This window comes from Pimephales promelas, chromosome 24 (genome assembly GCF_988280905.1).
Source record: "Pimephales promelas chromosome 24, fPimPro1.hap1.1, whole genome shotgun sequence".
Lineage (NCBI taxonomy): Eukaryota > Metazoa > Chordata > Actinopteri > Cypriniformes > Leuciscidae > Pimephales > Pimephales promelas.
In genome coordinates, this window is record NC_142792.1 from 5,912,561 (window position 1) to 5,923,330 (window position 10,770).

Here is a 10,770-nt window from a genome sequence, read left to right on the forward strand (position 1 = left end):
ACATTAAAATAATATTTAAAAATAATCTATGTCATTACTATAAGTAAAAAAAAAAGATTTATCATGGCGACGTAAAAAGTGAAGTGTCTGCTGTCCGCGTTTTTTACATCACAGAAATCCTAAGGCTCCAGTAATTTCAATAATGTGTGTGTGTGTGTGTTTGCAGGTACTGATGGAGACTCTCTCTGCTCTCGGTGCTCAGTGCAGGTGGGCCGCCTGTAACATCTACTCCACTCAAAACGAGGTAGCAGCCGCTCTGGCTGAGGGAGGTAAATCTTTTCTTTCTTATTCTTGTTTCCTACCTATTCTGTTGTATACTTTTCTGTCCTGATTAACTCCTGTGTGTCGTGTCTGGCAGGTTTCTCAGTGTTTGCCTGGAAGGGCGAATCAGAGGATGACTTCTGGTGGTGCATCGATCGCTGTGTTAACGTGGAGGGTTGGCAGCCCAACATGGTAAGTGGTAACTGGACTATATACACCTACAACTAGACTATGAAACATTATGAGTGTTCAGTGTCTCAACAGCTTATGCCTTGTAGATTTTAGATGATGGAGGGGATTTGACCCACTGGATTTATAAGAAATATCCCAACATGTTCAAAAAGATCAAAGGCATCGTAGAGGAGAGTGTCACTGGAGTTCACAGGTGATTACATTTGGGAAAAGACTTTGATTTGTTAAATACATTGAAATAGTGTTACATTTTTGACATTTGGTATGGATCAAGTCAAAACTTAAGATTTAACATATAACATATAATGAACAATGTGGGGACCTCAATTGTTTTTCCATATCAAATAGCGATGTCTCCATCTAGTGGCAAGTAGTGGAACGTTGATGAAAGTATAATATTTTAGAAAGGCAAGATATCAAAAAACATTAAAACTATCTTTATTCTATTTTAATATATTTTAAAATGTAATTTATTCCTGTGATTTTAATATATGGTGTTTTGCTGCTCTATTATTATTAGTGATCAATTATTAATAATAGTTTGTATTATTATCAGTAGTAAATGCTTTATATCTAAATATTAAATATTAAAATCTTAAAAAATTACAATTTATTCCAGACTTTTGACCGGTAGTGTTATATATTTATTATATCATTATTAATTAATATTTATTACCATCATGGATTCTTCAGAATTTTTTTGTGGTGTTTTCTTGCTAAGCTGTTCTCATATTAATTTGTTTTTACCAGGCTATACCAGTTGTCAAAAGCGGGCAAGTTGTGTGTTCCTGCGATGAATGTTAACGATTCAGTGACCAAGCAGAAATTTGACAACCTGTACTGCTGCCGGGAGTCTATCTTGGATGGGTATGTCTCTTGTTAAGGCTTAGGGTTAGGAACAGTTACCAAGTCTAACTCAAAAAAAAATTTCCCAGTCAATATGGTTAAAGAGGTCCTATGCTTTTTTTTTGTTTTGTTGCATTTTTAACTTAACTTTAAGCATGTTTCTGTTTTGTGTTCAAGTCTAAAGAGAACCACAGATGTGATGTTTGGAGGGAAGCAGGTGGTGATTTGTGGATATGGAGAGGTGAGATAAATAAACAGCAATTATTTCCAACTAATAACAGTTTCCTATGAGAACCTCCGGAGAGATGCGTTCAGAATTTGCTTTGCATTATATGTAAAATAATTTAAATCCATTTATTCCAATGACTGGTATTTAACATGTCCAGCTCTGCAAAATCTATAAATTATTTTTTAAATTTTACATTTAAAATGCAATTTGCCCAATTATTTAAGCCTCAACCATTTTAAAACCATTCTGCAGTTCTGTCTGCTGATTCAGTTCCTTCTGTCAATCATTTTTGGTGGCCACGCCTCCACTGCATTGCTGCATTACTGCATTATTAAACGCGTACCAGATATGGCCACTAGAGGACTCTACCTCTAAATGTGTTTCTTTTGATTTCTAATAGGAAAGTCAACCTGATTGCTTAATTCAAATGTTTTTCCTGGTGCAACAAAAAATGTTGATCATGTCCTGTGTGTGTCAATCAAATTGAGTCCATGTGTGCTTTTATAAATATTTTCTTTCAACTTTTTTGTTCTGAATAATTACTTTGTTGGTCTTTGTGTGTGTAAGGTGGGAAAAGGCTGCTGTGCTGCTCTCAAAGCAATGGGCTCCATCGTCTACGTCACTGAGATTGACCCCATCTGTGCTCTACAGGCCTGGTGAGTATGAAGTCACTTTCACTGAATCAGCAGTGATGTCCTTTACTAGATGCTATTGGATTACACTTATGTCATACTAATGTGTAAATGCTTGTGAACCAGCATTTGAGTGGTGAATGGCTCTCCAGGACTGTGTTTTCAGCATTATTGCTTACCTGTTTGATATTATCGTAGTACAGTACTTTCCTAAACATTGTAACATTTCTATAATCACTGTTTCCACAGCTATCAGTTTTCTGTTGAATTGACAGCAAAGTTCTTATTCAGCATTCAGTTTCATGGTTAGTCTTTATTGTTTTACTCTTTATAAAGACTACAGTCTCTAATTCATATTTGTCATCACACAGCATGGACGGCTTCAGGCTGGTAAAACTCACCGAAGTCATCCGACAAGTCGACATCGTCATCACCTGCACAGGTATTTTTAGATCCGATTTTGATTGTTGTAAACTTTAAATGTTTGCATGGTGATTATTATTCTGTTTGGCTGATTATTTGAGGAAACAAATTATGAAAAGTTACCTAAAAATGAAAATTGTATCTACTTAAAAGTTATTACATGTAAAAATTAGCCTGGGAAACCCCAGAAAACTTCTGGCAAATTTAGATTTGCTCTGAAAGTTGCTCTGAAATTTAGATTTGCCGTCGAAATCGCGACACCAATCGGAAACGTTGGGGCGGGCTTTACACGATGACGACAGCGCTGGGATTTTGAAGCAAATTTTGTAGCCTACATTACAAAGATGGACGCCGCCGTCGAACATCACTCCACTGTTAAAGACCGAGCAAAGAACAACACTCAGATGTTTTTCCGCCGGCCGCCGCTCTGCATACGTCATCTCCTTCATCGCTCTGATTGGTTTTATTTCCATTGCTGACGCCCCTCTGGAAATGATTTGTCTATGACGCTTTGCCAGACCATAACTCAGTTACAACTGAGAATGGTCTGGTTTTAACCAGGCTATGTAAAAATGAACATACTTTACAGATTCTCCTTTCGTCTTCCAAAATAAATTAATATTATTATTTTACATATTGACTGGATTCAACCTCTCCTGTAAGATGTAACAAGGCAATTCAAGAGTCAAACCTGAATGACAGTTTAATCTGTAGGCAGCGTTGCACTTGTGGATGAAATTACTTTTAATACCGTAATTGCATTTTGACTTCTTGGTCCATTTAGTTGTTCTATGGAGGTGAAGAACAAGAGACTCCCAGGATGATGTGGCGCTTTGAGTCATATCAGATCAATCTCATTCCCAAAGCTCCCTTCATCAACTAAATATGTTTCTCATTTACATTCATCTCATTCTTATTGTGTGTAATGTCCATAGGCAATAAAAATGTGGTTGTAAGAGAGTACATGGACCGCATGAAGAACGGCTGTATCGTCTGCAACATGGGCCACTCCAATACTGAGATTGATGTGGTGAGAAAACTGCTCTAACTCACGTTTATTTGATAACGTCTGATAGTGCACATGGTTAATACTGAGGGAGTGTTTTTGTTTTGTGCACCTTATTCTTTAACACATTTCCTACAACTTTTCAGGCCAGTCTGCGGACCCCTGAATTGACCTGGGAGCGGGTGAGATCGCAGGTGGACCATGTGATCTGGCCTGATGGAAAGAGAATAGTGTTGCTGGCGGAGGTTTGAGATCGGAAATTTTTGATATAAACTCCCCCTATTATTCTTTCTCAGGTTTTTGCCTTTCATATGTAGTGTGTTATAAAGCAGAGTAGGATCTCATAAAAGGAGGGGTTTAGAGAGACTGAATACTTTTACCAAACCGTTTCAGACACTGAGAAAAGAGTTGATGCTGCAATGAGAAAATTCAGAAAATGAAAGTGTTTTTTGTACTTGGATGCATGTAATTGTATTTTATGAGACTGTGAGATGTATACATATGAGATTTTAGGAACCGTTAACATAATAGGAGCACTTTAAGTACATCTTCATAATGTCAACTTTTATTGTTGTAAATGTCTCTACATATAAATGCGTCTACGTTGCTAAATATCCAGGATGTATGCCTGTGTAGGCAAGTTTATTTCATCAGTGGTTATTCAGAGTGTGTTACACAGGCGTTATATAGAATAAAAAAAGAAAAGCTTAAAATATTTCTAAAAAACAGAGTTTGTAAGCATTTTAAAGTCTTAAATGGTCCAAATATATATGTATATTTCCAGGGTCGCCTCCTAAACCTGAGCTGCTCCACGGTTCCTACCTTTGTGCTGTCCATCACGGCTACTACCCAGGTGAGAAGAGAGAAAAAGACTGAAAATTTGCACAAATGACTTTATTAAATGCATAATGTCTGAGAAAGGAGAATTTGACTCATGTTGCAATCAGAGAATGGGTTTCTCACGTGTGCTGTGTGAGAGTATGAACCCCAGGCACTTAAAATGTGTGTGTGTCACAGCCTTGCTGTTGTCATGGTGACTGATTTCTTGCTCCTTTTACCCCAGGCTCTGGCTCTGATAGAGCTGTACAATGCTCCTGAAGGCCGCTACAAACAGGACGTCTATCTGCTGCCTAAGAAAATGGGTATGAATTATAGACAAAAAAGAAAAAAAAACCATTTCTAAATGTTTATGCATGACCTGAATTAAACTATTTGAGACTTCTGCGCTGCTTATCTTCCATTAAGACAAGTGTCGCATGCAGTAAACCCAGTAATTGAGTGAAATCCTCAAGGGTTGTGTTAATATTATGTCTATCTAGGCTTGTAATCGCTGTAATTGGTTTGGTCGGTGCCGTGCACGGATGTTTTCAGCCTGTTGAAAGATTCAGTGTTTTCTGCGGCACACAGTGTAGAGAGTCAAGCGATTGTAGGATCCTGCATAGACCCCGAGGAGCAGGAGACAGCTGAAAATAGGTCATGCTGTCACAAACGGCTGCTACTTAGCACTGCAGACTGCACTGTTCTGTCATTTCCCATCCTTTCTATTGCTCTTCATCACAGAAACGCAAATATATGAGATTGAATTCCAAACTGCTTCTTTAACTCTTGTGTTGTTTTCAAAACCCTATAAAACTTGTGGTGCTCCCGGTCAAAAATGACCCGAACACAACACAAGGGTTAAGAAGAGGTGGAAAGATATTATATTCAGTTAAACTCACTTTTCTGAGATTTTCTTGATTCTCTGAGGCTACGACTACATTAGTCCGGATACATTTGAAAACTTTTCATTTCAAAGCGCTCTGTCCACACTAGCATTTTCCAAACGCTACTTGTCCACTCCAAGCGTGCAGCACAAGTCCTGAAAAGTGAAGCCAAAGCATCTTTGGATTTTCGACTAAAATTTAAAATAAACAAGACTAAAATGCTCTATTAGCCAGATTAGTGTACTGTAGATGTTGTCTCAATCTTTGCATTGGAAGTAAAAAACTGTTTAAATAGCATTTTTTTAAATGATGAATAGCATTTGAAATAGCATTAAAAATTAGCATTAAATAGCATTTTTTTTTAATGAATAACATAATAGTGAGCATGAAGTGCAAGTGATATTGATGTGTCTTGATGCACAATTTGAAATACTAAACTGCTGTTTTTGCAGATGAGTACGTGGCCAGCCTTCATCTCCCTACGTTTGATGCACACTTGACTGAACTGTCTGACGAACAGGCCAAATACCTTGGCTTGAACAAGAACGGACCCTTTAAGCCAAACTACTACAGGTCAGCGACTGCTTGTTAAAATAGTTTGATTTTTAAAATGTATTATGCCCCTGTTATGCTTTTTTTAAATATTACACACTATGCTGTGTGTAATAGAGCTGTTGGTGAATGTAAAAGGTCTGGAAAGATTTCAAGATCAAAGTGCATGACAAATTAAGTTATTGTCTCCTAAAAGAAAGAACCAATCGGAAACGAGTCGTCAGCAATTCCAGTCTCACTTCCTGTTACATAGCTACGCATATTCCTCATTGGCTGCCCGTGAACAACATCTACGAAAGCAAATCCACTTTGCATGCACTTCGAAATTATGAGATTGATACAGTAAAACTGACACCATCGTTACTGTTCGTTTCACTGTGTATCAAGTGCTGAGGAAGATCTGGAGCTGAAATTAAGATATAGGATGGGAGATTTGTTTCCAAGACGTGCTGTAAGCAGTAGACCAATCAGACCACAGATTGGGCCCTCTGACCATTCAGGACAGAGTAGACCAATCAAAACAGATTGGGCTGTCTGACCAATCAGAGCAGAGTAGGCTATCGGAAAGAGGGGTTTAGAGAGACCCAATCTTTTATCGAGTGATTTCACACACTGAGAAAAGAGCTGAAGCTGTGATGTATATTATTGAGAGTGTGTTTCGACCTTGGATGCTTGTAAGCTTATTGTAGGAGACTCCAAAACATAATTAGGAACCTTTTAAAATAGCATAATAGGGGCACTTTGAAAACTCCTCAATCTGTCTGATATTAACCATTTGTTATGTTTTATTTTTTAGGTACTAGATCCATTTACAGATGGAAAACGAAGACTAAAGAAATTACCAAGACTCCATAAATTCATACAGACGAAGGCGAGACAGAGCTGTGTGTCACAGCCTGCCTTTGAAGGGGAGGGAGAAGTCCTGATCTGATTGGTTGAGAGGGAAGGGCGTGGCTAATTAGCGCTACGGCAGTATTTATTTATTTTACGCTAGAATAACATGGCTAACCTTTTATGAGCTGCTACTGCCAGTGGTGCAACCTAGCGACGTTTTCATGGAGATTTCACCGTTTCATCTTTTCTTAGCTTCATGTGTTAGTTGTACGTAATCCATTTAGAGAACTTTTTATTGTTTAACTATAAGTTCCGGTAAAGAGGAAAAAAAAAAGAAAATGTTCAATCATACCTGATGATTTAGTCTTGGACATGCCCACCTGCTTGTTCCCTGTCCTCTTGTTTTCTACATGATTTTTTTCTTTATATAAAAAATGGGGGGTGGGACAGAATACAGTCAGGCACTGGGCTTGAAATCGTTTATTTTAGCTGATCACACTATACTTTTGTTGTTTTTTTTTTTGTTTTTTTTTTTTAAACTTGTATTACCATAATTTTTACAGCAGATTTTAACATTTTGCGCTCTCTTGGTTCTAAATAAAATCTGTTGAAATTTAACTGGATTGTGAACGATTTGGGGGCGGGGCTTATCCCCACCGTTCATATAGACTGGAAGCTCATTGGCTGAGGCATTAGCATTTCAAATTTCGCTCCCAAAAGCAACATGCTGTTTCCAGTTTTTAAGAATGTCAGTATTGATGTTTGAGATGGAAATGCTCAAACTATGCGCATTCACAAATCTATCCATGTTAGTGCTGAAACTCATCAGGCTGTGTTATCACAGGGGTGTATATTAGGATATTTATACTATTTTTTTTTTTATCTTTTCCTTCTGCCATCATCTTTTGTTCCTATGAACTCATCCTCTGTCTATCATTATAAAAAATAAGCAATTAAATGTTATGATACTCTAGTGTAATATGAAATTTAATGAAACCCTTGTTTTATATACTGTGAAGTAGAGCCTATATCAATGAGATACCAAATGTACAGTTAATCCGGTACCGAGTTTCTTTCCAGGTCCTCAATGGGAGAGAGAGATGTGTGTGTGTTAAATGAAGCCAAGACCAACTGTGTACTCATTTCAGAGGATTGAAGGAAAGCTTTGCTGTTTGCAGGCCTGTAGAGCAAAAGCTGCCTTTATGACTGGGATATTCAAATCTAATAAAATTGGGACCTATATTTTACTATATTTCTGAAAATCTTTATGGCAGATATTTATCTCTTTTTTGCCATCCGTGTTTGTCATAAAGGGAATCTAAATGACTTTTTACCTGTTTCCTGTTTAATGTGGCATCATTTTCCTTCACTCAGGACTGTCATATGTTGTAGGTGTCAATTGGCTGGTAATGTTTGTCCTACTAGTAATTATGGTCCTTGTTATGATATCAAACATCACGTTACTGTTCCTGGGGCATTTCAAAAATTAGGCTGCTTTATATCATACTGCAAATAATGATTTTCTTACTCAGGATTTTCAACAAATATTGAAACATTCTGAAATCAAGATATATTCACTTGAGAAGCAAAGGGACTTTACTAACAGCTTGTGCCAGCGCAAACCCTATTTTGGCGTTAAAAAACTACTGTCAGGATCAGGATGTCAGTTCACACCAAAATGAAAATTCTGTCAGTAATTATTCACTCTTTTGTTGTCCCAACCTGGTAAGACGTTTGCTCTTCTTCAGAACACAAATTAAGATGTTTTTGAATAAATCTGAGAGCTGGATCACTCCTCCATAGGCTTCTAAGGGATTGAAACTTGCCAGCCCAGAAAAGTTGTTAAAGACATTGTTAAAATAGTCCAAGTGATTCCATTGGCTCAATCTCGAATTTATAGTCCAAGTGATTCCATTGGCTCAATCTCGAATTTTTTCAAGCGACGAGATTACTATTTGTGTCAAAAACTAACAAAAATAACGACTTTATTCAGCTATTCATTTCCTTCTCTGTGGGCCTCAAGTGAGTTCACGTCGTGTAACTGAGCAGCGCTTCTGGGTTGTACAACACACATCACACACATGACCAGCGTTGGCCAATAGTGAGCCTACGTGTGACGTAAAGCACAGAAGCGCTGCGCCGTTACATTTCGCGAACTAACTGGAGGCCAACAGTCTAATTTTTCGAACTTCCCTCTTCTGGGTCTAAACGGCCCAAATGCATGGTATACATGTAAATAATGGTAATTTGGTTTAATCCATTTTTCAGGAAAGCAAATGTTTATTTTGCTTCTCAATAAAATGTATTGTGATTTAAGAATATTTTTACTGGTAAGACAAAACTACTGAGTAAGATCATTTTTGCAGTGACACTTTACAAAACCCTTAACAGTGTTACGTTCTCTCACAAACTTGTGCTTTCTCTACAAACACAAGAGGGGTTAAATGATTGTTCATATGTTGTTAGTTTGTGCTGCTTCGGTAGTTTGTGTTCAGAACGTCGTATTAAATCTGTAAATGTATCGATACACCCTATATTTTCAATAATCATCCTATCACATTCTCTATCTGCTTAACACACAATCTCTGTACTAAAGCACATCAGTTAGTGTACACGTCTTGTTAAAATGTGTTCAACCCATTGTCTTAAATCTATTTTTTTTTTTTTTTTTTTGAGGTTATGTGTGTGTGTGTTGTGCATGCGTGCATTGCAATGTTTAAGAGGCTCGTGTGGACAAACCGGGGTCTTTGCTGCAGACAGTGTGGCAGGAGATGGTGGTTCCAGGCCTGGGTTTTGCCGACGATTTTTCAGGATGGTTTTAAAATCACATGGAGTGCATGGGATCAACACCAGCACCTCTTATGGAGAACGAGCGTTGACATTTAAGACGCTAGAACATCTCTATTTATTGTTGTAAATTTTCACTACAAACAAGAAAGTCTTTAATGATGAGTTGTCAACAATGTTTAAATATGGCAAGTGATGGTAGATGAGCAATAATCTGTAATCCTGAGGAACAAAAATAAAAATCACCAGTGTAATCTTTTTTTTGCAAGTATACCGACTGCGGTATTTTTTGTTTCACTAAGCAATATCCTAATCTTACTCAGTATTTTTGTCTTGATTAACAGTATGAATAATTAGTCTTATAAGTATCAAAATCAAGTGAGGTTTTGAATAAAATAATCAAAATATCTGCCATAATTTTCTTACCCCACTAGCAATTTATTAATCATAACTCGCTTAATATTTATCCATTAATCAGAAAAAGAGACTATATTTAGTCCTTTTGCTTCTCAAGTGTAAATGTGGGCTATCTTGATTTAAAAATGTTTAGATGTTTGTATACTAGAAGACAAAAATATCAAGAAAATCCTTTTTTTTAATGCAGTGTATTGGTGTCATATCCATGTTTGACTCGATTGTTCATTGATGTTTTTTAATACCAGAACTAATTCACAAAAAGCACAAAGTCCCTATTTTGTAAAGGGGTGTTTAAAAAGGTTACACAAATGCTGAAAGCAATAAAGAATGACCCATTCAGGAAATACTTCTACACATATTATTTGATCTAATTCCTGAAATGTTATTATTGAAAACTTTTTTGATATGCTTAAATGGATTATTTGATTATTGCGCACTCTGAATTCCTTTCCATTGTAAGCTTTAGACTCCATCCGTTCATTTTATGTGAAGAGGAGACTGCTTGTTTGTAGACAAGCGTTCAGCTTCTGCTTTCTTTAATTTCCTGAAAGTGTTTGAGATGGATGGGAGTAATTAGCCAAGCCTAATTTAGAAAGACTGTCATTTAGGGGATTTTAAATGCTGTGGGCATCCCAGTGAAAAGTGGGGAAGCTGTTATGATGCCTTTAGGAAAAATAGGCCTAAATTTTGACATGGTTGATACCTAAAAATAAGGTATTTTAAAGCTGTTGTTATTCTTGGTGAGCTTAGTCACTTTGTATATTTCTGGACATTGAGGGGGGAGGGGGGGGGGTGCAAAAACGAGAACAGCTGCTGTTGCCACTCACACCCTCAGGCTACATGAACAAACACAATGTTGGCTAACTTGCCAATTTTACCTTAAAGAGC

General features: G+C 37.1%; 1 protein-coding gene across 1 annotated transcript in view; it reads left to right on the forward strand.

The window, feature by feature from the left end:
• ahcyl2b (adenosylhomocysteinase like 2b) overlaps window positions 1–9,736 on the forward strand; it is a 31,705-nt gene extending 21,969 nt beyond the window's left edge. The window contains exons 5-17 of the mRNA XM_039667713.2: window positions 167–269; window positions 359–453; window positions 540–646; window positions 1,204–1,320; window positions 1,477–1,540; window positions 2,096–2,184; window positions 2,532–2,602; window positions 3,519–3,613; window positions 3,736–3,834; window positions 4,374–4,442; window positions 4,653–4,731; window positions 5,745–5,865; window positions 6,641–9,736. Coding sequence (XP_039523647.2) covers window positions 167–269; window positions 359–453; window positions 540–646; window positions 1,204–1,320; window positions 1,477–1,540; window positions 2,096–2,184; window positions 2,532–2,602; window positions 3,519–3,613; window positions 3,736–3,834; window positions 4,374–4,442; window positions 4,653–4,731; window positions 5,745–5,865; window positions 6,641–6,647 — 1,116 coding nt within the window. The 3' untranslated portion in view covers window positions 6,648–9,736. The remainder of the gene's footprint in view (window positions 1–166; window positions 270–358; window positions 454–539; window positions 647–1,203; window positions 1,321–1,476; window positions 1,541–2,095; window positions 2,185–2,531; window positions 2,603–3,518; window positions 3,614–3,735; window positions 3,835–4,373; window positions 4,443–4,652; window positions 4,732–5,744; window positions 5,866–6,640) is intronic.
• Window positions 9,737–10,770: the final 1,034 nt, after the last annotated feature.